The sequence below is a fragment of the Marmota monax genome, unplaced genomic scaffold, assembly GCF_021218885.2.
Source record: "Marmota monax isolate L192 unplaced genomic scaffold, Marmota_monax_Labrador192_F-V1.1 WCK01_AAM20220418_F8-fsc00155, whole genome shotgun sequence".
Classification (NCBI taxonomy): domain Eukaryota; kingdom Metazoa; phylum Chordata; class Mammalia; order Rodentia; family Sciuridae; genus Marmota; species Marmota monax.
In genome coordinates, this window is record NW_026694554.1 from 335,269 (window position 1) to 360,519 (window position 25,251).

At 32.9% G+C, this 25,251-nt stretch overlaps 1 protein-coding gene across 2 annotated transcripts in view; it reads left to right on the forward strand.

The window, feature by feature from the left end:
- The first annotated feature begins 1,941 nt into the window (after nt 1–1,941).
- The window catches only part of Slc6a14 (solute carrier family 6 member 14), a 29,526-nt gene continuing 6,216 nt past the window's right edge, over nt 1,942–25,251 (forward strand). The window contains exons 1-12 of one of the 2 annotated variants that reach the window (XM_046420932.2): nt 1,942–2,182; nt 3,147–3,312; nt 6,142–6,273; nt 8,054–8,215; nt 9,144–9,279; nt 13,522–13,654; nt 15,203–15,343; nt 19,933–20,161; nt 21,449–21,574; nt 22,958–23,076; nt 23,748–23,847; nt 24,121–24,230. In XM_046420932.2, coding sequence (XP_046276888.1) covers nt 2,135–2,182; nt 3,147–3,312; nt 6,142–6,273; nt 8,054–8,215; nt 9,144–9,279; nt 13,522–13,654; nt 15,203–15,343; nt 19,933–20,161; nt 21,449–21,574; nt 22,958–23,076; nt 23,748–23,847; nt 24,121–24,230 — 1,602 coding nt within the window. In that variant the 5' untranslated portion in view covers nt 1,942–2,134. Of the gene's footprint in view, nt 2,183–2,852; nt 3,044–3,146; nt 3,313–6,141; nt 6,274–8,053; nt 8,216–9,143; nt 9,280–13,521; nt 13,655–15,202; nt 15,344–19,932; nt 20,162–21,448; nt 21,575–22,957; nt 23,077–23,747; nt 23,848–24,120; nt 24,231–25,251 lie in introns of those variants that run through there. The other variant, XM_058571666.1, reaches the window with a different exon arrangement.

Below are 25,251 nucleotides of genomic sequence, written 5' to 3' on the forward strand. Positions count from 1 at the left end.
CCGCCCACGTGACCCAGCCAATCGGCCTCAAGAGCAGGAGGATTGTGGGAGGTGGAGAGAAGCTTGTGTGGGAGAGAGAGGCTTGTGGAAAGCCGGTGGTGGCAGTTGAGGCTCTGAGGGTTTTTCCTGAGAGACTATTTTGTTTGTCGTGTGTGGTTCTAAAAATAAAGTTAGTTTCTTTTGACAAGTGGCTCCTGATTGTGCCCAGCCAGACTGCGGCAAGGAGACACCTAAGCAGAGCCTTAAAGGATGACTAGTAGTTACCCAAATAAAGAAGAGATGGGAATTTCCAGAAGAAGTAATCGCATGAGCAAAGGCACAGAGGTGAGAAAAGAAACAGTATGTATGGGATAGTACATACAAGCTTAAGAGTTTGAGATAAAGAATGACAAGAGATGATAGTAAAAAGGCAGAAGTCAAGTCATGAAAGGCCATGCCTGGCAATGGGAATACCACCCCCTACATAAACAAACAAAATACATTCTTTAAAACATCTTTTATTTTATTTTTTGCTTCAAGTGCTCTAATCTCAAAGGTGATTGAAACTTCTGTACTGTGTAACATACAGGCAAAATTGCTTTTTGTTCTCTCTAAATATAACTTACCTCTGAATTTTGATCCCCATAATCTTTCTATCCTTAGGGTTTCTAGTCTCTTTCTACTCTCTCAGTTACCAACAGTTTGTGGTGGCCCATGATGGGTCCCTTTCATTTCTTCAGGACTTTGATAGTTTAGTAAATGCTGTTCGATTTACTTTTCAGCTCACCCTTTTAGGAAGAGTTCTGTGGGCCTTTCACTTTATCCTCTCTACCATAATAATTTCATTTTAACCTTTAGGCACATGTCAGTACTAGGTAGTACTAAAAGGCACATGCTCATACTCTTTCTTTTTCTCATGCTCGTGTGCGTACACACACACACACACACACACACACACACACACACACCAGTCTGTTAAATTCAAGACCAAGCTACCTGAAACGTATTTTCCTTCAAACCTCCCTCATGGACTTTCCTTTACTTCACTGGACTCCTGAAGGCATATTTCTATTGCAAATGGAAATTTCTTGTCAGCCAGTAGGAACAAAGGACCTTAATATAGGATATAGAATCTGGCTGTTTGCTGGTTCCTTTGTGTGCAGGAGTTTGTGCTACGTTTCACAGAACTACTACCATCTCTTACTGGATGAATGATGTTTAAATTATTTGAGTTTTTGATGAAAACAGCATTTTAATAATAATTATTTCCTCCCCACTCAAACTGGGATGTTTCCTTACAGTTTACTTTCTAGGCCTCACCCTTCTTGCAGAGTCTAGTTCTTTGTTAGGTTAGAATTTCCCATAAACCTGCTCAATAATTTGTTTGTGTTTGGCTTCATTGAAATACTACACAAAGCAATCCTTGTAAAAGGCAAAACTGTCCTGAAGGGGGAGAAAGAAGCTTGAGACAGACTCAAAGTCACTCTTTTCAGGCAGAGCCAGCTGGGTAATCTTATCTTAGCTGGCTGTGATTCAAGGTGCCCAATTCAGGGGCTTTCCCTCTGGGAGCAGTGTCTGCCCCAGGGGATGAAAAGCTTTCTAACGAGGGGCAAAAATTTGGGTAATCTGAGGGCCCAGGGCGGTATGGTCTGTTTAGGGGAATCTTGAGGAACAGAATGGGCCCCACAGACTGTGTCTCTCCCACCTTCCAGAATCAGGGTAGATCAGCACTTGGCCCCAGGACAGAGACCAGACTGAGAGGCCAGGTTAGGAGGAAGCAAGGAATCCAGGAAAGGAGGCAAGATTGCTAAGGCACCTGCACAGCTCTGAGTCAAAGGCTGTCAGTCATCCTGGCTCAGGCAGCTCTGCTTGCTCGCTCACAGCCCAGCCCTTTCCTGGGGCCGGGGCAGGGAATTGCTACATGCAGGATTACCTGGGGAAAAACCTGAGCCTCACTTAGGTCCCTTCCGGTAATTGACACGACTGGAAGCCTGGGAGGGGGAAGGGAGAGCTTCCCTCCATAAATGGTCCCACCCCTGGGCAAGGTGGCTCACTCTGGCAGGTAGGAACCGGGGAGTGTGCACCTGCTACCAGTCAAGCTCAGCCCGACTGTGAGAAGAGGCAAGGCGGAGCAAGCCGAGGGACTGAATGAACCATGGACAAATTGAAGTGCCCCAGCTTCTTCAAGTGCAGGGGGAAGGAGGTAGGGGTCTGGGAGCTGCTGGAGGTGTGGAGGGCCTGGGAAGGAAAAACTTAAGAGGGAGGGTTAGTTAGTCTCAGGTTTTGCCTTCTGTGGCTGCTCCTTGTTCTCTTCATTTCTGTTCAATTATTTTCAGGTGTGCTCAGATAGCCCCATAGAGTAGAGGAACAAGAGAACAGTTCTTATTTAGGCAGCTAGGAGACTTAGAACTACCTCAGCCTGGGAAGTGTCTACAAAATCCTGTTCTCTGTCCTTCTCTAAACTGTGGCCATATGCTGGAGGGTAATGTGAAAGTGCACTGTCCTTATCTGACCTAAGAAACCTTGATACCCCAGAGCACTTAACAGGTTGAGAGAGAACCCCTCTCCTCCCACTTACAAGTGCAGAGAGAGTTGCTCCACCTGGTGGGACAGGAAAATTGTCTCTGCATATTATTCTGTGGCTTTTTGATTTTATGCTCCAAGACAGGGGAGAGAGGTTAAACTTCCTTCAACTCCAAACTTCCAAAATGGTCAGCACATAAGAAAGGGAGTATGTGAATTGTTTTTTTTTTTTTTTTCCAGCAGAAGCTACATTTGATCCTCCTTCTCAAAGATCTGCTACAATCTCAAGAACATTAACTTTTCCTAATTCATTCTTAAGACTTTTGTACTTGAAACCTGTTTTGTCCTCTTCTGTTTGCCTTTCATGCTGGCATGACATTTAACCTTTTCACTAAACTTTGGATGATTTAAGCTGAAGGAGTAGTAGAAATATCTACCTACAGACTTTTTTCTCGAGGGAGAAAACGTTGAGTAAATGCAGCTACCAGCAGAAATCTCCCCGATTTTGGAAAGAATTTCCCTTGGATAGGATGTACACAGGGTTTGTTCTTTCTTTTCTTCCATTTCTGTAACTCTATGGATTTTTGAAATTATGCTTCTGTGGAATTTGTAATGGTAGAAAGATATTTTTTTTCCTTCCTCAGAAGGTGACGGCTTCATCTGAGAATTTCCATGTTGGTGAAAATGATGAGAATCAGGACCGTGGGAACTGGTCCAAAAAATCGGATTATCTTCTATCTATGGTTGGATATGCAGTGGGATTGGGAAATGTGTGGAGATTCCCATACCTAACCTACAACAATGGTGGAGGTATTCTTTCTTCCTCTTTTTCCTCCAGTTATAATTGGGGTGCCTCTGAGGAAACTTTAAGAGCTAATAAAGGTATACAATAGTTTCAGTTAGTAGAAGGATGAAAAGCAAACATGCTACCTGTATTATTAGACTGTGAGTTTACTGGATCAAATTAGGAATCTTGTTTCAAAATATTCTCAAATATAAACTTGATAAGTTTTCTCTCATTTCTGAGCTTCTGATTTAAGATCCCATATAATCTTCAACTAGGACTTTAAAAAATGTGTACATCTTCCTGTGAAAAATCTGTTCAAATTCAAGTTGTTAATTTATTTATAGCTAAATCAAAGAAAAAAAGGGACATATAGTTCTATTATGAGACTCAAATGAATTGTTTGCTTAACTAAAACAAGGCATTACATTTTGTTATTTTAACTGTGGAAAGAGATGATAAAATGTAATTAAAGGTTTAGTATTTTTAAATTGCAATCTTTGGTTATACATATTCCAAATTGGATTGACTATGTAGGAGATCCTTCTAAGATGCAACAGAGTTTAGTTCAAGGCTATATGTTTTATTCTTGCAACATCATTAAAGTAGGATCAATTAGAAGAAAAAATAACTGAGGTGACATGCAAAGGGAAATAAAATGAATTGCACAATTCTTTAGTAATGTTGAAATATCTTTTCACTTACACCATATTTATTTACTTATAATTGCAGGTTCTATTAGAAGTGTAGAGGTGACATGCCATCATATTTCATAACTGGGTACCAGTGAATGTGTGCCACTGTAATTATTTTTCCTTGGTACAATAGGATTTTTTTGTGATATTTCAATGTTCCGTTTCTTGCTAATTTGATGAATTAAAATGTTCACACTCTCCTTCAGATACTTAAGAAAGAAGATCTTTACTAAACACTTTAAGTGTGGGTAGCATAAAATCCTCTATGTAGGACTTAGGTCATTCAGTAGTGGGTTTGATGTAAGAGTTGGCAAATGAGTCAGAAATCCCAGTCCTTTTGGTGTCTTATGTCCTAACGTCCAGTGTGGTGAAGAGAAGCATTAGGTTCCTTTTGAGCTTCTTGACCTCACTGATTTGAATAAGAAATTCCCTTTGATTTGACAGCACACATACACTGAACAATTGCCATTAATTTCTAGGAATTGCATACAACTAGTTGTAATTGAGAATTTTAAAATATTGCCAAAACAGAATAGTATTATTTAGCATATGCATTTATCTTTTTTTGCCATTTCCTTTAAAAGTTGATATGCCCTATTGACTCTCAGTTTTTAAGATATCATTTGGGTCATAGATGATCTAAGCTCTCTCAATTCCTTCTTTTTTTCACTCAAGGGTAGAAAAGTAACACGAAATTTGAATTTGTTAAATGTTAATTGATCAGGTTTAAGAAATATGGTCAGGTTTGGAAAACTATTGTAAATCTGGAACGTTTTAATCTGCAGATTCTTTTTAACAGTTTATGAAAGAGAAAGTGTCATGTTGTCTTAAGATCTAGACCAGTAGTATTAATAGTATGTGGCCACTATGTTAACAACTTATCAATCATAGTCTTCATTGGTCATGAAATACAATAATGGGTGAAAAGTCGTATATAAAACTAAGAAAAATAATCACTTAAAAAAAATCTGTCCACACAAGGCTAGTAAAACTTTATAGATAATCAGAGATATTAGTATTATTTTTTTCTTCATATTTATCTTTGGTAGGACTTAAATTTCTGTTAGTCATATTAGTGATGGTATACCCATTGCAGCATCTATTCAAACATTCTTCCTTATGTCTTCCAGGGTTAGCATTAAAGTAAAGTCACTTAAATATGAGTCTGTACTTGATTGTATCATTTTACATAGAATCTATTTTAAGGGCTGGAAAACATATAATTCATAGTTATGATGTTACAGTATCATAATATGAAAAATACTTGAGGAAAAACTATAGACATGAGTAAATGAAATGTATCTAATCCTATTTTTATTCACATTGCTTTTATTAAACTTCTAAGACATCCAGAATATTTGACTAATAAGTTTAATATTCTGTCTCTGCTTCAATTTAAAATCTGGTAAAGGTTTTAATGAACAATATTATGCCCAGAAGCAGGAAGAAAGAAAACAAACTATTAAAAAGTTTTAAAAGGGGTTGGGGTGGGGGAGAAGGGCTGGATAATTTAATATGGAAGAATTAATTTCTCTGAAAGTGAAAGTTAACTATTCAGTTTAGATTATTCTCTCGAAACCAACAAATTTCTTATTGAGTAAAGAGCCTCATGACTATTTGGAGAATAATTAACTTAATCATAATAACTTCCACTCTGAACCACATTTAGCATTTGTACCTTGTATTAAAAATTGGCGATTTATATGCCTGACATATTGTCAACTGTTTTTATATAGGCCCAGTATTTGAACCCTTACCCAAAACTGTTGAGTTGGTATTGCTCTCCACTTTTATGAGGTGCACAAGGCTCATGGGTTAGATAAACTGCCCCAGGTCACATAACTAAGAAGTGATAGAGCCAGCATTTTAACCTAAGTCCCTCTGGTTCCATACCTGTGATCATTCAACTCCTCTAGTTTACATTTATAGACTATTATTTTTAATAATTGTAACCACTTCATTAGGTAATACTAGCATGACCATTTCATAGATGAGAAATCCAAGGTTTAGAGAATCATAGAAAGTAGTAAATTTGAGACCCAAACCTGGAACACATTGTTTCTACTGTATCACTTAAAATGTTATGCTGGTTGTCAAAGTGCCATGAAGATTTTGAAATGTAATAGCATTTTTGTTCTTGTTCTTTTTTGCCTTTTCTAGGTGCCTTCTTGATACCTTATGCAATTATGCTGGCATTGGCTGGTTTACCTTTGTTCTTCCTAGAGTGTTCATTGGGACAATTTGCTAGTTTAGGTCCAGTTTCAGTTTGGAGGATTTTGCCATTGTTTCAAGGTAGGTTTGAAAACATTTTCAGCATCATGCTTATAGCTGCATTCACTATGTGGGAGAAAAAGTGTTAAAATTTGGACATGTTTGATCTCATAGAATGTGAGAACAGAATGGTGGTTACTAGAGGTTGGGAAATAGATGAAAAGATGTATGGGTAGAGTTAGGAGAAATAAGTTCAAGACATCTATAATCTACAACTCTGTAATTTTAGAAGTCATAGCATGGTGACTATAATTGATGCCAATAGTATACTCTCAAAGATAGACTAGAAATTAAGTGTTCTCACCAATTAAATGGCAACTATGTATGTAATGTATTTGTTAATTAGCTAGATTTGACCATTCCACATTGTACATGTACTTCAAACATCATGAAAAGTACATACAATTTTATCTGGCAATTGAAAAAATAAAAAGTACAAAAAATAAAATCCGGCCAAAGGCGCTCAAGAAGCACACATTGCTATTTTTCTGTATAGTGTGCAACAGTGGAATTTAAGAATAAAATGAATGAAATGATTTTTGTTTGTGTTTAGTGTGGCTGCAGATATGGGAAGGGTTATAAGGGAGAGTAGAGATGGTTGTAAAGATGCCACTATTTTCTATTTTCACCTTTTAAATTCTTTTGGCACATCTTGTTGTACACTTACTTAACAGCTCTGGCTTTTAAAATACTTCATATGCAGTCTTTGTCTCACTGTCTTTGCACATCTTTTACAAAGCCTCTTTCAGAAAACTTGAAGGGCAGGTCACTATTTTTTTCCTGGATGCTCCTAATAGAATAGGATGCTAGTAAAGCTGAAAATGCCTTTATTGTTATTAAATATCAAACTGCCTTTCTCTCTGAAGATTAAATATCATGTTAGTATTTGCTAGCTGCTGAAAAATATTTGCAAAAAGCTCAAGGGGACATCAAAAAGAAATTTATGGTGAGGTGAATAGAATATTGTGCTGGAAGACTAGAAAAGCTACTTCAAAAGCTAGTCTTAAGCATTGGAGTTATATTCAGTATGCTAAACTGCATTTAGAAACTACTGAGTTAAAGAAATTTTGCAGGTTTAAGTTCAAATTTCACTGAATTATACAATTTATTTTACGTGTACTTGTAGAAATACTGTACTATGTCCCTTCAGAACATTAATTCAAAGGCTTCATTTTCTGCCTGTCAAAATGTTGGTTTATAGATGAAGATGTAAATATTGGTCAATGCGTCAATAGAATATGGGCTTTGAATGTTTTTTTTAAGGTTTTAATCCAGGATTTTTTTAAAAAATATTTTTTTTGGTTGTTGATAGAACTTTATTTTATTTATTTATATGTGCTACTGAGAATCGAACCCAGTGCCTCACACATGCCAGGCAAATGTGTTACCGCTAAGCCCCAGCCCCAGCTCATGGACTTTGAATGTTTTTAATGCCACACTGTCCACTCTGATAAGAATTCATAGACTTAGTGAGGAAGAGTAATAGACATAGGCTTTATGTAAATTTGATGGCTTAATACAGGTCTTCTTCCCTTGACCTTAATGCCTTTTCTAATCAACTGAAAAACTGTCTCATAAAACCAATCATCGAAATAGCTTTAAATTTTGGAATAAAACTACTCAGTATTACATTCTCCATCCCTGACCTCTTCTAACCCACCCCCTGCAAAAGTAGAAAAAGAGTTATTTGAAACAGTTTTTTAAATTTAAAATAGATTTTGTGGAAATTAAGATGCAGCTTCTTTTTATGAGTTAGTACAATAAATTTCACTTAAGTTTGTTTAATTTTTATCTTTTCCAGGTGTGGGAATTACAATGGTCCTGATATCTATTTTTGTGACAATCTATTACAATGTCATAATTGGTTATAGTCTTTACTACATGTTTGCTTCTTTTCAAAGTGAACTACCATGGAAAAATTGTTCTTCTTGGTCAGACAGTAACTGTAGCAGGACACCTATAGGTAAATTTCACTGATTTAATTTTTAAAAATATTATCATCTCCACATCATTCTTTTATATCTTCTAAATAAGCTTGAAGGATTAAATCCTCCTGGGTAGGAGAGAAGTAAGAAAACTAGAAAGTAATAAAGAGAAAAAAAATGCTATCCATAGTAGTAGGAGTATGTTTTTCAGGGAACAATAGGTGTTATTAATTGTTGGGATAAGTAGCATCAATTTAGGTCCAATTTTAAGTAGGCTATAAGTCATTGGTTAAAACAGAATATAGCATGTATGATCTGAAAACTAGTTAACATGTTAATATTTGAGGGCAGGAAGGAAGGCTAAACCAGGCCTCTGAGTACTTCTTACAGGCTTAAGTCCTGGGCAGAAGAGAAGCAAGGAAATGGGAAACTGATAGAGAAAAGTGCTATCCATAATGTGTGTTTCAGGAAACAGTGGGTTTTGTCCATGTCAATATGATGGTAATCTTTGGGATAAGTAGCATCAATGTTGTGGGCTATTACCATTGTGATTACCTATATACACCAGAGCTTAAAGTTATAAAGATTTGTTGCTTTTGAGAAATTTGAATGCATCAATTTATCTACATAGTTTAGATAGATAAGTCCACCTGTTAAAAGTTTTTAGAGCACTAAATCTCAATGAAAACAATTATAGTTATTCTATAACTGTTAATAGTATAAATACTATCACAGTTTAAAGAGGCAAATAGTACTATATTCACTCTAAGCTTAGGAGTAGAGAAGATTTAAGACGCTGCATGTACATGATTCCTTCTACTTGTAGAATGTTTTATTCTACCTTCACCAAGTTAACAATTTAGTCAGTAACTTAAATATTTATCAGTAACTTTTTTTTTCCAGGAAAGTACTCTTCAAAAGCTCAATTCACATCTGTGTCTGTATTTCTTTTTTTATAATTTTTAGTAACTCACTGTAATGTGAGTATACATGGTACAGAGATGCAAGTGAATATGAGCTGGGTACACGCCAACAATTTTACCTGCATCAATGGCAGTGAAGTTTATCAGCCAGGGCAGCTTCCCAGTGAACAATACTGGAAGTAAGTATATTAGAGGATTTACTTCTTAAACATGTTATTAAAAATGTTTATAAACAAAAATGGAATGTTGATCAGTCCCTTCTTTAACTCATATAAATATACAAAAGGGGAACGAGCATATTTCATTTGATTCAAATGTTTACATGTTTACCTATCCTAGGTGAATAGTAGTTATTTGCAAAATTAGCTCAGAGTTAACCATGTTTCTCATGTAAATGAGTTATTCAGTGGGCACGACACTAATGGTCTATTTTTTATTTACAAGAAAAAAATAGTCAATTTTTAAATTATAAGTTTGCAAGTTTTAATAATGCACATTTGAATGATAGGTAATATTGGGAGCAAAATTGCTTTTTTAAAGCTGCAATTCCTAATTATTTGGCTTTTACAGTTGCAACTGTATTGTAAGATTAGATATTTGGGGTTATATTTAATTTATTAACTTTAAATCAGTTCTCCTTATACTGATCCATTAACCTTACCTTACACCCTTGACTACTGTTGAATGAGTTCTTCCTCATCCACATGTAAATGCCCTATATGATTTTTTGTATTTTAATTTTTTAAACTGATTCAGAAAAAACATAAATTGTGCCTGTTAATGAGCTACCATGTGATATTTCAATACATTTATACATTGTATAATGTTTAAATCAAGTTAAACACAACTAACTCTTCAGTTAGCATTTTTTTATTAGAGCATTATAGTTATACATAGTAGTTGGGTTTATCCTGAAAAAATATATATGCACTGAATTCTATTTCAGGTCAGGATCCTCCCCTTTTCTCTTCCAACCCTCCCCCCCATCCCACTCCATTCTCCTTCCTCTACTGGTCTTCCTTTCACTCAACTTTTTTTTAAATTTTTGATTGCTTGTTTCTACTTACACATAAAGAGAAATTCCCTGTGGTATATTTATATATGCACATGACATGATATTTTAAGAATTCATTACACATTTCTTCCCCTTTCCCATCCCTCCTCTCTCCCTCTCCATCTCCTTCTTGTATATTACTGACCTTCCTTATATCTTTGTAATATCCAGTCTTCTCTCCTTTATTTTACTCTGGCTTGCACATGTGAGAAAACATTTGACTTTTGATTTTCTATGTTGGCTTATTTTATTTAGCATGATGTTCTCCATTTCCATCCATTTATAAGCAAATGCCTTAATTTCATTCTTCTTTATGGCTGAGTAAAACTCCATTGTGTATATATACACCAAAATTTCTTAATCCATTCATCTATTGATGGGTACCTGAGTTGTTTCTATAATTTAGCTATTGTGAGAAATGTTGTTATAAACACTGATATGGCTGTATTGAGACAATATACTGATTTTAGTTCTTTTGGGAAAATACCAAAGAGTACTACACCTGGGTCACATGGTAATTGCATTCTTAGTGTTTTGAAAAATCTCCATACTGCTTTCTTGAGTGGTTATACTAGTTTGCAGTCCCACCAACAATGTATCAGTATACCTTCCCCCTATCCTCATAAGCATTTATTATTATTTGTGTACTTTTTATTATTTTTTAAAATTTTAAATTTTAATTTGTTAATTATGACAACAGAATGCATTATAATTCATATTACATATATAGAGCACAATTTTTCATATCTTTGGTTGTACACAAAGTAGAGTCACATCCTTCATGTCTTCATACATGTACTTAGGGTATTGATGACCATCGCATTCCACCTGTCTTTCCTACTCCTATGCCCCTTCCCTTCCCTTTTCCCCTTTGCCCTATTTGGTGTTCATTTAATCCTCCCCTCCTCCTCCCCCGCCCCCTGCAGCATATTATGAATCAGCACCCTTAAATCAGAGAAATCATTCAGAATTTGTTTTTGGGAATTGGCTAATTTCACTTAGCATTATATTCTCCAGCTCCCTCCATTTACTTGGAAATACCATGATTTTATTATCTTTTAATGTTGAGTAATATTTTTTATCCATTCATCTACTGAAGGGCATCTAGACTGGTTCTACAGTTTAGCTACTGTGAATTGTGCTGTTATTTGTGTTCTTAATTGCCATTCTGAGGAGAATGTGGTGAAGTCTTAGTGTTGTTTTGATTTGCATTTCCCTGATTGCTAGAGATGTTGAACATTATTTCATTTATTTGTTGGTCATTTGTGTTTCTTCTTTTGAGAATTGTTTTAGTTCATTTGCCAATTTTTTTATTTTTTTCAGTGTTAAAATTGTTGAGTTCTTTATATATTCTCAATATTAATCCTCAGAGAAGCAGCTGGCAAAGATTTTATCCCATTCTGTAGTCTCTCTATTCACATTCTTGTTTCCTTTGCTGTGCAAAGCTTTTAATTTGATGGCATGCCACTTACTGATTCTTGATTTTATTTCTTGGGTTGTAGTGTTGGCCCTATGTTTTCTTCTAGAAGTTGCAATGTTTCTGGTCTAATTCCAAAGTACTCAATCTATTTTGATTTGACTTTTGAGCAGGATGAGAGAAGTTTAGTTTCATTTTTCTTCCTATAGCTATCCAGTTTGTCCTTTCTCCAAAATTTATTTATGGCACCTTTGTGAAGTATCAGATGACTGTTAAGTATGTGGGTTTGTCTATGTACCTTCTATTCTGTTCCATTGGTCTTTACATCTATTTTGATGCCAATACCATGTTGGTTTTTTAATTACTATAGCTCTATTGTATAATTTGAGATCAGGTATTATGATGCCTACAGCATCACTTTTCTTGTTCACTATTGCTTTGGCTGTTCTGGGTTTCCTATTCTTCCAAATGAATTTTAGAACTTCTCTTTTCTAGTTTGTGAAGATTGTCATTGGGACTTTAATAGGAATTGCATTAAATTTATATAGCACTTTTGGTAGTATGGCCATTTTGACAATATTAATTCTGCCAATTCAAGAACATGGGAGATCTTCCCATCTTCTAATGTCTTCTTCAGTTTCTTCCTTCAGAATTCCATAATTTTCATCATACACTTTTACCTCCTTGGTTAGATGAACTCCCAAGTGTTTTATCAGTTTTCATTTCTTTATGATAGAAACATTCAAAGTCTTTCCTTCTAGCTTTTTGATATATAATTCATTATTGTTAGCTATAGTTATTTTACTCTGCAATAACACACCAGAACTTCTTTCTCCTAACTATAACTTAGTAACCATTGATCATTTTAGTTACCATTGATCATCTCCTAACTATAACTTAGTAACCAGTGTTCATCTTTTCCTACCCTACTCCCCTCGGTCTCTGGTAGCTCTATGAGATCAACTTTTTAGATACCATATATGAGCAAAATCATGCAATACCTGTCTTTCTGTGCCTGATTCATTTCACTTAACATAATGACCTCCAGTTCTGTCCATATTGTTATGACAGAATTTCATTCTTTTTAATGGTGTAATACTATTCCATTATGTATATATGCCACATTTTCTTTACCTATTCATCAGTTCATGAACACTTAGGTTATTTCCATTTCTTGGCTATTATGAATAATACTTTAATAAATATAATAGTGCAGGTTTATACTGATTCCATGTCCTTTGCATGTGTGTGTGTGTGTATATATATATATATATATATATATATATATACACACACACACACACACACACACACACACGCAGGATTTCTGAACTAGATGATATTTTTATTGTTTATTTTATTTTTTGAGGAACCTATAGACTGTTTTATAAAATATGAATTTTTAAAATTTTGATGTTGAATGCTCTCAATCATCCAGCTAAGAATTAAAATTCTAGATCCATACATGTTGCTGTGGAAAATCATAGAATTTTGCCAAATGTTTTTGAAAAACATGAATAAAGCAGCCATTTGAGTTCAATAATATCTACAAGTATGGAATAAGGAAATATTTGATACAATTTTAGCTATTTTCTTCATCATTTTAATTTGAAAAAATATTGTATTGAGTCAAATGAAGGCATATAAGGTTAATTTCTTTACATAAAGAAATTTGAATTAGTAGGGGGAATCATTGGGGGAAAGGAATCAGTAGCTTTCTTATTCTAGGTTTTGGAAATTTAAATTGGGTGTAGTTAACCCTGAAGTTCAGATCCTGGCATTTTAATGAATAATTATACAATAGAATCTGTCAACAAAAGGCTCACAGGACATGGATGTATTAATAATCTACAATACACATGAAGCTTCCTTTAGATAAACTATTTCAAAAAATTCAATATTTTTAAAGACAAATGATTCTGTGTTCATAAAAGGGCTTATGTGTTTCAGTAAAGTGGCACTTCAACGGTCCAATGGAATGGATGAAACTGGAGAAATTGTGTGGTATTTAGCACTTTGCCTTCTTCTGGCTTGGATCATAGTTGGAGCAGCATTATTTAAAGGAATCAAGTCTTCTGGCAAGGTAATTTGGAAAATACATTAATTAGTGATGGTAGCTGCTTTCCAATTTCATTGAAGTTCAAACTCAAGCAATTATCAGATGCATATTTTCTACAATGGAGACATATGAGCATGCGAAAGTTTTCTAAATAGGGATTTTAGTTTTAAGTAAATACATAGGATCATTGCTATTGTTAAAATGAACAAAAACTAATACTAAAATTGTGCTGCTACAGAATTGTGAAGCTTGAGAGTATTTTTTTTCTGTTTTCTGACCTACCATATAAATAAGCATCTTGAGTGGAATTATATAGTGTCCTAATTTTTGGTTTGACAAGTCTAGATCCATGTGGAGTAAATAGTACTAAGACTTCCTTGTTGGAAAGAAATAGAAAAAATACCATGAAATTATTTTTCTAAATGAAAGTTTTCCAATATTGACTCAGAATCTTCTCTCTCAGTGAAAGGCCTCTTCTGAAAAACATTGTTACATTTTCCCTCTTCATTGTTTTATTTTTTAAAAGACTTTCTGAGAGCACAATGGCAATTTAAAAGAACACTGAAATTTTCTCTGTGAACAGTTACATGGTACCCAGAAAAGGGAATGTTCTTTAATTATTAGATTGAAATTTTCTTAAAGGTAGAGGACAAGATAACTGTGGACACTATCTTTGTATTCCTAGTACATTATCCAGCAAATTCAACTAATGTTAAGTCATAATGAGACATGCAGTTACATCACAAAAAATACTGTGAACATCACAAACACAGTGGAAACTTTCTGACATGTTCTAAAGGCACAGTTTTTAAGCCCTTGCTTCCTTTTGGATGTTAATATTGGAAGAGTCCATTACAGGCCATTCATCCTGGCAATTAATTTTTATTGGTCTCTGGATGACTTATTTAAATAATCTCTTTGGGCATATTATCAAACATGGGACAACTATGGATCAAAGAAATAATCCACATTAATGAAAAGCCAGCCTTAAAGGCAAAATCTGTTCATCTGGAACCATATGTTATTTAGGACAGAAGCAGTATATTTGTATGCTATCAAACACTCTGAATGGTAGCTTTAAGTAACAAGTGTTCAGTGTTCACTTTAATACATTATTTAAGAGATTTGGATATCTATAAGATATTTTCCTTCTTATTAGGAGCTGAATATGTACTAATTATTGTAGATTTTTTAAATCATTTCCCTTCTCACCTCAATAATTTTCTTGAAAGGAGACATTCAGTCCTCTTAGACATTTATAAATATATATTTAGGAAAACACTCCAAATAGATCACAAATTATCACTGCTAATGTACTGTTTATTTACAACATGAGCCTAGGAAATACTGCTTCAACATCAAAGGGTTTTTTTGAAATGATGATTTGAAAGTGAGAATAGAAATAGGAAATTATGCCAACTTTGGTACAGGTATTATCAGTACCTTTATTAATAACTTTATAAAATCTCCAGTACTTTATTTTACTAATCTCATCCATCTAATAATTTTACCTATATACAGTTAAATACTGTGCTTTAAAAATAACATTGGCTTTTGTTATCTTTTTGGTAGGTGGTATATTTTACAGCTCTTTTTCCCTATGTGGTCTTACTCATTCTGTTAATACGAGGTGCAACTCTAGAGGGTGCATCAAAAGGCATTTCATACTATATTGGAGCACAATCAAATTTTACAAAACTCAGTGAAGCAGAGGTAAGACTTAATTTGAATTTAATGTTATCTGAGGAGGTAAATCTTAAAATCATATACCAAAACTCTTTGGTTGCATGAGTGTCATTGTGCTTTGTAAAAGAATATTTAGTTAAATATATTTGAGTTTCTGTCTACTAGAGTTTCTGATTAACTTATGTAACATGATCTTAATTATCTTATTGGATTTAAGAACATAATTTTTAACAATAGAATTTAAACAATCGTTTTATTCATGTAAATGATTTTGCTTGACCAACAGGGTTTGGTGTTTATTAATGTGAAAAACAATATTTTAAGCATAAATACCTGCAAATGATGATTAGTACTATGTGATTTATTGGGTAAATTCATAGTAACTTTAAAGATCATTGTTGAAAGTTTAATGGTCTAGTGTGCATTTTTAATTTTTCTTTTTAATTGTATTCATAAGTTAATATTCCAAAAGCAAGATCAAATTTTGCCTAATGGATTAAAAATTAAAACATATGGATTAATGTGTTTTAATTTGACATGGATTAAGCATTCTCTAACTAAAATTTATTCCAAAAATGTAAACATGTGCCAAGAATATGAACTGGGTAATCCCCTTTAAACTTAGTCTATCTCCAGATAATGGCTGTGTGTCGTGGGTACATAAAAATCTTTCACAATTTTAACTACAGAGAATGTTGACAATAATACATCTATTCAGTTGATACAGCCTAAGAAGGCTTTCACTCTTTTAGTAGTTGCATCACATACTTGGCACATATTAAGCTTCTGGTCAGCTAAAAATTCACAATCTTATGTTAAAGTCAAGAAACAATATGTTAATATCTGCCACATGAGTACTGACCAAAATGGATATTACTTTTAGATTACTATGGTATTCTTTGTGGAACTCATGCTAATTTCCAGCCATTTTTAAAATGGAATCAGATATTTAATTAATTGTTGTGGGATATTTCTGGTAAGTAATGTCAAGTCATTAGCTTTTAGTCATTGAAACCTGTCATTTACCTTTTTGAAATATGAAATGCCAATTTCTGGTCTTTGGTTCTTTTATTGTGCCCAATAATTTTCACTCAATGATGAACCACAATAGCTCTAAATTATGTTGGAACTATGACATTTTATTATTTTTAGTCTTGGAGGTTAATGTATTCTGATGTGTCCACAGGCCATCTTAATGCATTTCTTCATTTATCTTGGACCTCACTCTTTTTAACCTTGTTTGTTAATCTCTTCCCAACTCAAAGACCATTTTCGGTGGTGAATAAGAAATAAATAAAACGGTAGTTGGGATTCATCACCTTCTCTCTGTTAGGTTATTAAACAAGATAAAACAAGTTAATGCATTTTAGAAATGGTAAACTCATATAACTAAGAACTAATATCCAATTATTTCAACTATTGATGTTATGATATTATAGTTGCAACATTTTCCCTAAGAAATAGACCCCCCATTTTCTTAAACTTCATTACTTTGAGCAAAGTGGAAAAGCTTCTTTGATATTCTTTAAGTGGCTTTAACAAGCTTCAGACATCTTGTCTTTGTACTTCCTTGAAACTCTCCTGAAAAACATACATGACTATTTTATATTGTTCTGTGCTTCAATGTCTTTATTAAAAAAATCAGACCTATACATAAAACTCCTTGTGAAAGATACAATTTATTCCTCTACTCCATCTACTCCCCAATACAACACAACCCCACTCTTCTTTTGGGTTTGCTTGCAATGAGAATTGTTTTTCTTAGATGTTTTTTATTCCCCACAATTCATATTCTAAACATGAGATAATAAGTATATACTTTAAACTTTTCTTGGAATATACGAACTCTACTGAAATTTCCAGGAAAATAGATAACTGTACAAATTAATAATTAGAAGGGTCTTCAGAGAATATTTTACTAACTCCCTCATTTTATGGTGATGAAATTAAGACCCAGAAAGATTCAAATTGAGTCAAGTGTACACAGTTAGTGCAAATTGAATTAAGATTTCATAATCCCTAATAATCTTGTGTATGTGTATGAGATTGATTGATAAGGGGGTTATAACTATGTTTGGAATTTCTGTCCATATTTGTTTGTAATCGAAGAAAACATGATGGTATAGAGTAGCATTCTTACATATCCCAGAACTGTTATAGCCACCTCCAGCTCCCATATGCATACATAATATATCAAGTGAAAGAGGCTCAGAGTCATGCTATTTATCTCTTAAGTTGGAAAACAACCTAATAAATAAAAGGGCATTTTGCTTCTAACAGGATTTTGTTATATGTAAGTCAAATAACCTTGATCTATGCATGTACTTCTAGCTATTTTTCTATGTCTTATCATATATCTATCCATCCATCTTGCTTCATGCTGACTTCCTACAATTGAACATCAAACTGTATTCTGAAGACCTAGTAATGTTTACTCCCTAATAACTTTCCTTCTGTTGAAATAATATTGAAGGGGAAAATTATTACTTTTAACTTCTATATAAGAAACTGAACATCAACTTATTTTATTTCTCACAATAACAATAGCAGCTATCATTGAGCATCTTATTAGTTGCTTTGCATGTATTATCTCATTTCTTTCTCATGTCATTACTTGGATGATATTATTATTACTATTATTAAAATCTATCTTACAGATGAAGAAACATACTTAAAGAGGTTAAATAAAGTGAGGTCAAAGGGAGTGAGAAGTATTAGATGTAAACATTTTTCTGACTCCAGAGACAGAACACTTAGTCACCATGTTATACTGATCAATCTGATTTTTAAAGAATGAAAAAAAAAACACTTTTGCCTCAATATATACCAGCTCTATTATTTGAAATCAGCATAACTATTTTTTTTTTCCTTTTGGGGTAATGCTATATCAAAGCATTTCAATCTTAAAATGGATTAACCTAAATCATTTTCTAAAATTGATTAATGACCTTTAACAAAAACATAGAAAGGGTAAATTGTGAAAAGAGGAATGAAAATGGGGTAGGATTAATGAAATATGAGGGGTCAGCAAGTACTAGCCATGCTAAGAATGTGTTTTTATTATTACTCTATATGTAGAGTCAATAGAATGTGACTGTAATTGATATGTAGTGTTGATAGAATTCCAATCAAATTCTCAACACAGAAAAAGTGAAGAGGAATTGTCCTATTGGATGTGAAACAATATTATAACATTGTATTTATTAAAATAGAGTGGTACATAGGTATTGACATAGACCACTGGAATAGAATATTAATCTCAGAATTAGATTCATAATTAAATGGAACTTGATATATGGTAGCGGTGGCAATGCAGATCAATGGGGAAAGAATGATTATCCAATTGATAACACCAATACACAATTCATATTGAATATATGTGATTGATAATATCTATTATACTTGTACTGTTGATATCCCACTTAGGATACTAGGAATACCATGTGTTAATATGCATAATAAAAATGAGGGTGAATTGAAATTTTAATAGATAAGCAAAACTTTTTCTTTCAGAATGAGATATAAGTAGTATCTTTATAACCTTGGGCAGTATTTTGTTAAATAATAGGCATCATGGCCCACACATACAAGCAAAGATGGATACCTTCAGCTATGTTAAATCAACAACAAAGACTCTGGTTCATCAGAAAACACAATGAGGTGAAAAAAAGCCACAAGTTGAGAGAAAGATTCAATGTATATGATAGACGAAGGATTAGAATCAAATTACATAAAGAATTCCTAGAAATCAAATAAGGCATATAACCCAAGTAAAAAAGAAAGACTGAACAGAAGTTTTATAGGAAAAAAATTCATATGGAAAATAAATATTTAAAACCACACTAACCCTTGTATGTAACAAGAATAATCAGAACTCTTATTTCACAGCCACTAGATTGGATCAAATTAAAAATTTTGACCAAATGCTAGCAAGGATGTAGAGGAATGTGAACTCTCAAATGAGCTGTAGAAGTAAAAAGTGATTCAGTCATTCTGGAAAGCAATTTTCAGAGTTAGTAAAAGAAAGAATACATGTACTTTTTGACATCATACTTCCCAACCTAGATTATAAGGATGCAGGTACAAGAATATTCATAGCTATATAATAACAAAATATTGAGCAACCTAATGTCCACCAACAGAAAAAAGGATAAATTGTGATATATACACTGGGGCAGTAGAGAAGTGAAAAAATGATTAAAGCCACATGTATTTAATTGAGCCACATGAATTTGCCTGTATTCTTTCATTATTGAATTTCAAAATTTTATATGCCTCAACTTGATATTGGAAAAAGTTAATATTACTGAATGAAAGAGTAAATTGTAAAGTTTACATCCATTAATATGATTTTTTATGAGTTTAAAACCAAGCAAAGTTAAACACAAAGAACAGGAAATGATAAACTCCAGTCAGCACTGCAGGAAGGGGGATACAGTTAGGGAGAGACACAAGAAGGCGTTAAGAGACTAATAACATTTTATTAAGCTGGGTAGTGGGTACTTGGTATTCATTTCATTGTTTTATAATATGTATTTATATATATATATATGAAATATTTTATACAAATGAAAAATTAAGAGCACATGTTTAAAAAATTTAATTTTCTCTTGCAGGTTTGGAAAGATGCTGCCACCCAGATATTTTACTCCCTTTCAGTGGCTTGGGGTGGCTTAGTTGCTCTGTCATCTTACAATAAGTTCAATAACAACTGCTTTTCTGATGCCATTGTAGTTTGTTTGACAAATTGCCTCACTAGTGTGTTTGCTGGATTTGCTATTTTTTCTATATTGGGACACATGGCTCATATATCTGGACAGGAAGTCTCTCAAGTTGTAAAATCAGGTATGTAATGCTATATGTTATAAAATTTGATTAATGTAGCTCACTTAAAGTCTAATATGGTTGATAGCAATTTATATTAATGATTTAGGATCTTGTATTTTCTTTATCATTTCATATAATGCAATTTGTTTAAATGATATAATAATTCTTAGATGATTTATGTAAACGAGAAACATTGTTTAAGAAGACACATTGCTTTTCTGGATTTTGTTTAGTATGAACCACTTCCTGCACAATTACAAGTTTCAGGCATTATAGTAAGCATGTTCCATGTATTGTGAGAGAGAAAACATATTTCAAATTCCCCTATGCAAATTACACATCAGATCTGAATTTCTAAACACATCAATATCATATAGAAATTCCAGTTATTCTGAATATACAGCTGTGTGAGCTTTAAAGGAATCTGCCTAATGAACTTCTTAACTTTAAAATGTTCAATTATTTGGCTAGAGATTCTTAGAAAGAATAATTTTAAGACCACCTTATTAAAATTTTATTATAGTTAGTATAATTTGATGGAAATACTGATAAATGATAACAAAATTTCAGGACTAGAGAAAGCCCCTGGAGATCTTCTTGTATCTAGCTCCTCATAAGGGATTAATACACAGGAATGTCATCTACATCTTGAAGATGGTCAAATATTTGGAACATGAAAGATCCTAGACTAGAAGCTAATTTTTTAAATTCTAAGTCAGTCCTTTGGAAAGTGAGAGAAACTTAAAATAGTTAAAACTGACAATCACATAATAAAAATGGAACAAAATGAATAGCATCTTTAAATGTAGCAGCAAATAGAAAACAAGATTCAATCTATAGTTTCACATACAGTTTTGCAGGTGTCCATAAACTGATTAAAACAGCATTGCTCATAATGATTCTGGGTAAACATTTGGAAAAAGACTAAACAAGTTCCATTCGTATATCTTTCTAGATAGTGTAATTCTTTTAGAATTTTAAGCTGAGATAAGGTGACATAATCTATGTTTCTACAATACAGCAATTGTTACTCTTCATCAATCTTAAAAGGAAATCAGTTGAACAAAACCATTAAAATAGTTAAATTTCTTATGGGAGAAATAGGCACTAGCTTAATTCATGTCCCATGTTCACAATGTAATATTGCACAACAACCAAGTTAAACATTTTAAAAAGTGAATGTGAGATAGTCGGTAAAGAAATTATGTCAAGGATTGCATTGCCAAATCAAGATGAGAATTTTGTAGTGTCCAAATATGTGGATTTTCTTGACAACTAATTTAAAACACCATACATTTTTCTTAGGTTTTGATCTAGCATTCATTGCCTATCCAGAAGCTCTAGCCCAACTCCCAGGTGGTCCATTTTGGTCCATATTATTTTTCTTCATGCTTTTAACTTTGGGTCTCGATTCTCAGTTTGCTTCCATTGGTAAGTAATAATACCTCCAGTGTTAACATTACCCTCATATTTTATTCATGTTTCCTCTACTTGAAAACATCCTTTTTCTTACCCTTATTCCTCCTTTTAGCTGTTAATTCTTCTAACGGCCACTCTGAATCATTTTTTTAACTTAAAATTTAAGTATGGAAAAATATAAATTACACATCTATTTGACACTCAAAAGGAACAAACAATATTATGTCATATTTTCCTCAGATAATTTTTAGAAGACAAATGATTACAGGTGAATTTTATGTTCCTTATGTTTCTTTTTTTTAATATTTATTTTTTAGTTGTAGTTGGACACAATACCTTTATTTTATTTATTTTTATGTGGTGCTGAGGATTGAACCCAGGGCCTTGCATGTGCTAGGCAAGTGCTCTACCACTGAGCCACAACCCCAGCCCCTCCCCTATGTTTCTTACTAATATAATTTACATGTTTTTTCCTAGAGGCAACCATCACCATGGATTGTGTGTTATTTAGTCTATGTTTGCATACATTGTACATATATCCGTAAATAATATACATTTAAATATTTCACATAAATGTCAAGTTAATGTGTATATATGTGTATGTATTATATATATTACTCTGACAGGTTTTTACATGTATTTGAATCCATGTTGTTACATAGACATATAGATCAATTTAATCAACAATCTGTTGCCATTTTGTTAGGCATTTGGATTCCTTTTTTTTCCCCTGACACTCACTGCTGCAATGACTATCCTTATTCATGTTACACAAAGGAATTTTCACTAAGATATACAACCAATTATTATGAAATAGTTTTCATCATATCATTCTCTTACATAAAAGTTTTCATAGTTTACTCTTTATAGGACAAAATCCAGGTTCCTTTAGTTGACTTTTAAAGTCCTTGTAAATCTCAAATACATTTCCTAATACTTTTATTCATCCTTCTCCTCTTAGCCAGTTCCCTATTTAATGGATACATTTATTTCTTAAATCTAAGATCTTTTTTTATCTCCAATGCCAACTAATTCTAATATGCACCTGATTAAATTCTCATTAGAATTTTCCTTCCCTATAACTCTTTTTCAAACTACTTTAGCCCCCCAATGACTTTACAGTTGTCACCAATAAAAAAAACCTTATAAAACAGATAACAAATAGAGATGCTTTTTGTTTTCATCAGAATCAACAAGTGGTGAGTTGTAAGATAAAGGATTCTAAGATTAAAAACAAAAACAAACCAACAAAACAAAACAAAAAATCAAAACAAAAACAAAAATAAGTAGGGCTCAGAGTATATTCTCCACAAATATTTGTAAATGTGATTAATAGAAGTTGAATTCTGTGATTAACCTTACTGAGTTGACATATGTCATTTTTTCCCACCAAAGAAACAATTACAACAACAATTCAAGATTTATTTCCCAAAGTAATGAAGAAAATGAGGATTCCTATAACTTTGGGTTGCTGCTTGGTTTTGTTTCTCCTTGGTCTCATCTGTGTGACTCAGGTATACTACAGCTTTTTCTTTTCATAGACAAAAGTATTAATTGGGACATATGTCAGAATCTAAATGAAAAAAAAAAGATTTAAGATGGTGTTTAGTGAAAAGTCTAAGTTCTACTTGGATTAAGGTTTTTCAAGTTTTAGACCATTTCCTCCCACTGTAACTTTGTTAATATTTTACAGAGGAAGAGGCCCAGTAATGACAATTTCATATAGATTATAACAAGATTATAGACTTTAAACATACACTGTAAGTTTCTTGGCAGCTACTATAGAGCCTACAGATATTACATACCATCTTGACAATTAGCTCTTCTAAATGCTTATTTTTTCCCAATAACTCAGTATAGAAAAAATGTTTTTGAGATAGTTAAAACCACATTTTTGTTTGTATTTGAAACATTCTGTTCCATATTTTAGCAGAAGTGAAGCTAAGGAGCATATGTTAAGGTCAAATTTTCCTATGAACATATATGAAAAAAAACACAGTGAATCCCACCATCATGTACATCCACAAGAATAGGGTCCTAACTAGAATTATATATATATATATATATTATAACTAAAAAGAGACAATAAATAAATAAATAAGAAAAAATTAATAGATTCAATTTGAGCACTTCATCAAACACAAAAATAATTAGAAGTAACTGGCTTTTTTTTTTTTTTTGGTAGGCTGGAATTTATTGGGTTAATCTGATTGATCACTTCTGTGCCGGATGGGGCATTTTGATTGCAGCTATATTGGAAATAATAGGAATCATCTGGATTTATGGTAAATAATGACTTTAAAATTATTTAAAAGTTTTATTAAAATAGTTTAAATGATTATTTTTATTATGTATATATAATCACACTATTAATAACTTCACTATTGTAATAGTAAAGTATAATATATTATAAATAAAATTATTTACAGGCATATACTTCATTGTTGTAGTTAGGAAAATGTTTAGATGTAGAAAAATATGTTGGACAAAAATGATTGAGGAACCACTGAGTAAGGGCTCAATGTACTCTTTGACATTTTTTTTTTTTTTTTTTGTAGGAGGAAACAGATTCATTGAAGATATAGAAATGATGATTGGAGCAAAGAGGTGGATATTCTGGCTATGGTGGAGAGCTTGCTGGTTTGTAATTACACCTGTCTTGTTGATTGTAAGTAATATTATACCATGAATTTATATAATATATACATTTTATATAATATATACAATTCACATAATATATACATTTAAATATTTCTAGGATAAACTTAGACTGATTTTCACATTTTGTAGTATTTGTGAGTGGTGCCTCAAAGCTGCCTAAATTTCCTTTGCAGTATTATTTTTGAGGCCATGGGTTGAAACATTTACCATTTAAGAAAATAAAGAAATTCCTATAGACTTAAAAGTTATTAATAACATAAAATTATCAAAAGGATAAAAACTATCAATAAGATAAATAAAAACAAATTAATTTCTCATTCTCTAACAGATACACTGAGCCATCAATAATTTTCTCAACCTCTCTGCAAGTACAGAAAAGAGTAAGATAGAAAAGGCCAGATAATGCCTTCAAGAAATTCAGTTTAAATATACTGATTTCTAAGACAGCACTTGGATTACAGTGTGCATTTTTTTTATTTATGGGGGGAAGTATTTTACATCTGAAATTACTAAAATAAATCCACCTATGTCAAGAGACATTAATTGCATGGAAATGGAAGGAGACCCTCAGGGTTATACAAAAGTACATACAAGAGGAAGTGAGGGGAAAGGGAAAAATAATACAAGGGGGACAAATGAATGACAGTAGAGGGGGCAGAGAGAGAAGAGGGGAGGGGAGGGGAGGGGAGGGGGGATAGTAGAGGATAGGAAAGGCAGCAGAACACAACAGACACTAGTATGGCAATATGTAAATCAATGGATGTGTAACCGATGTGATTCTGCAATCTGTATATGGGGTAAAAATGGGAGCTCATAACCCACTTGAATCAAAAGTGTGAAATATGATATATCAAGAACTATGTAAGGTTTTGAACAACCAACAGTAAAAAATTAAAAAAAAATCTGAGGGAAAGCAAATGGTGTCTAATTAATTTTATGATATATAGACATGAAATCTTCAAATAATAGTCTAGGAAAGTAAATGGATAGTAGGAAACACTTCATGAGATGGAGAAATGCCATGCACT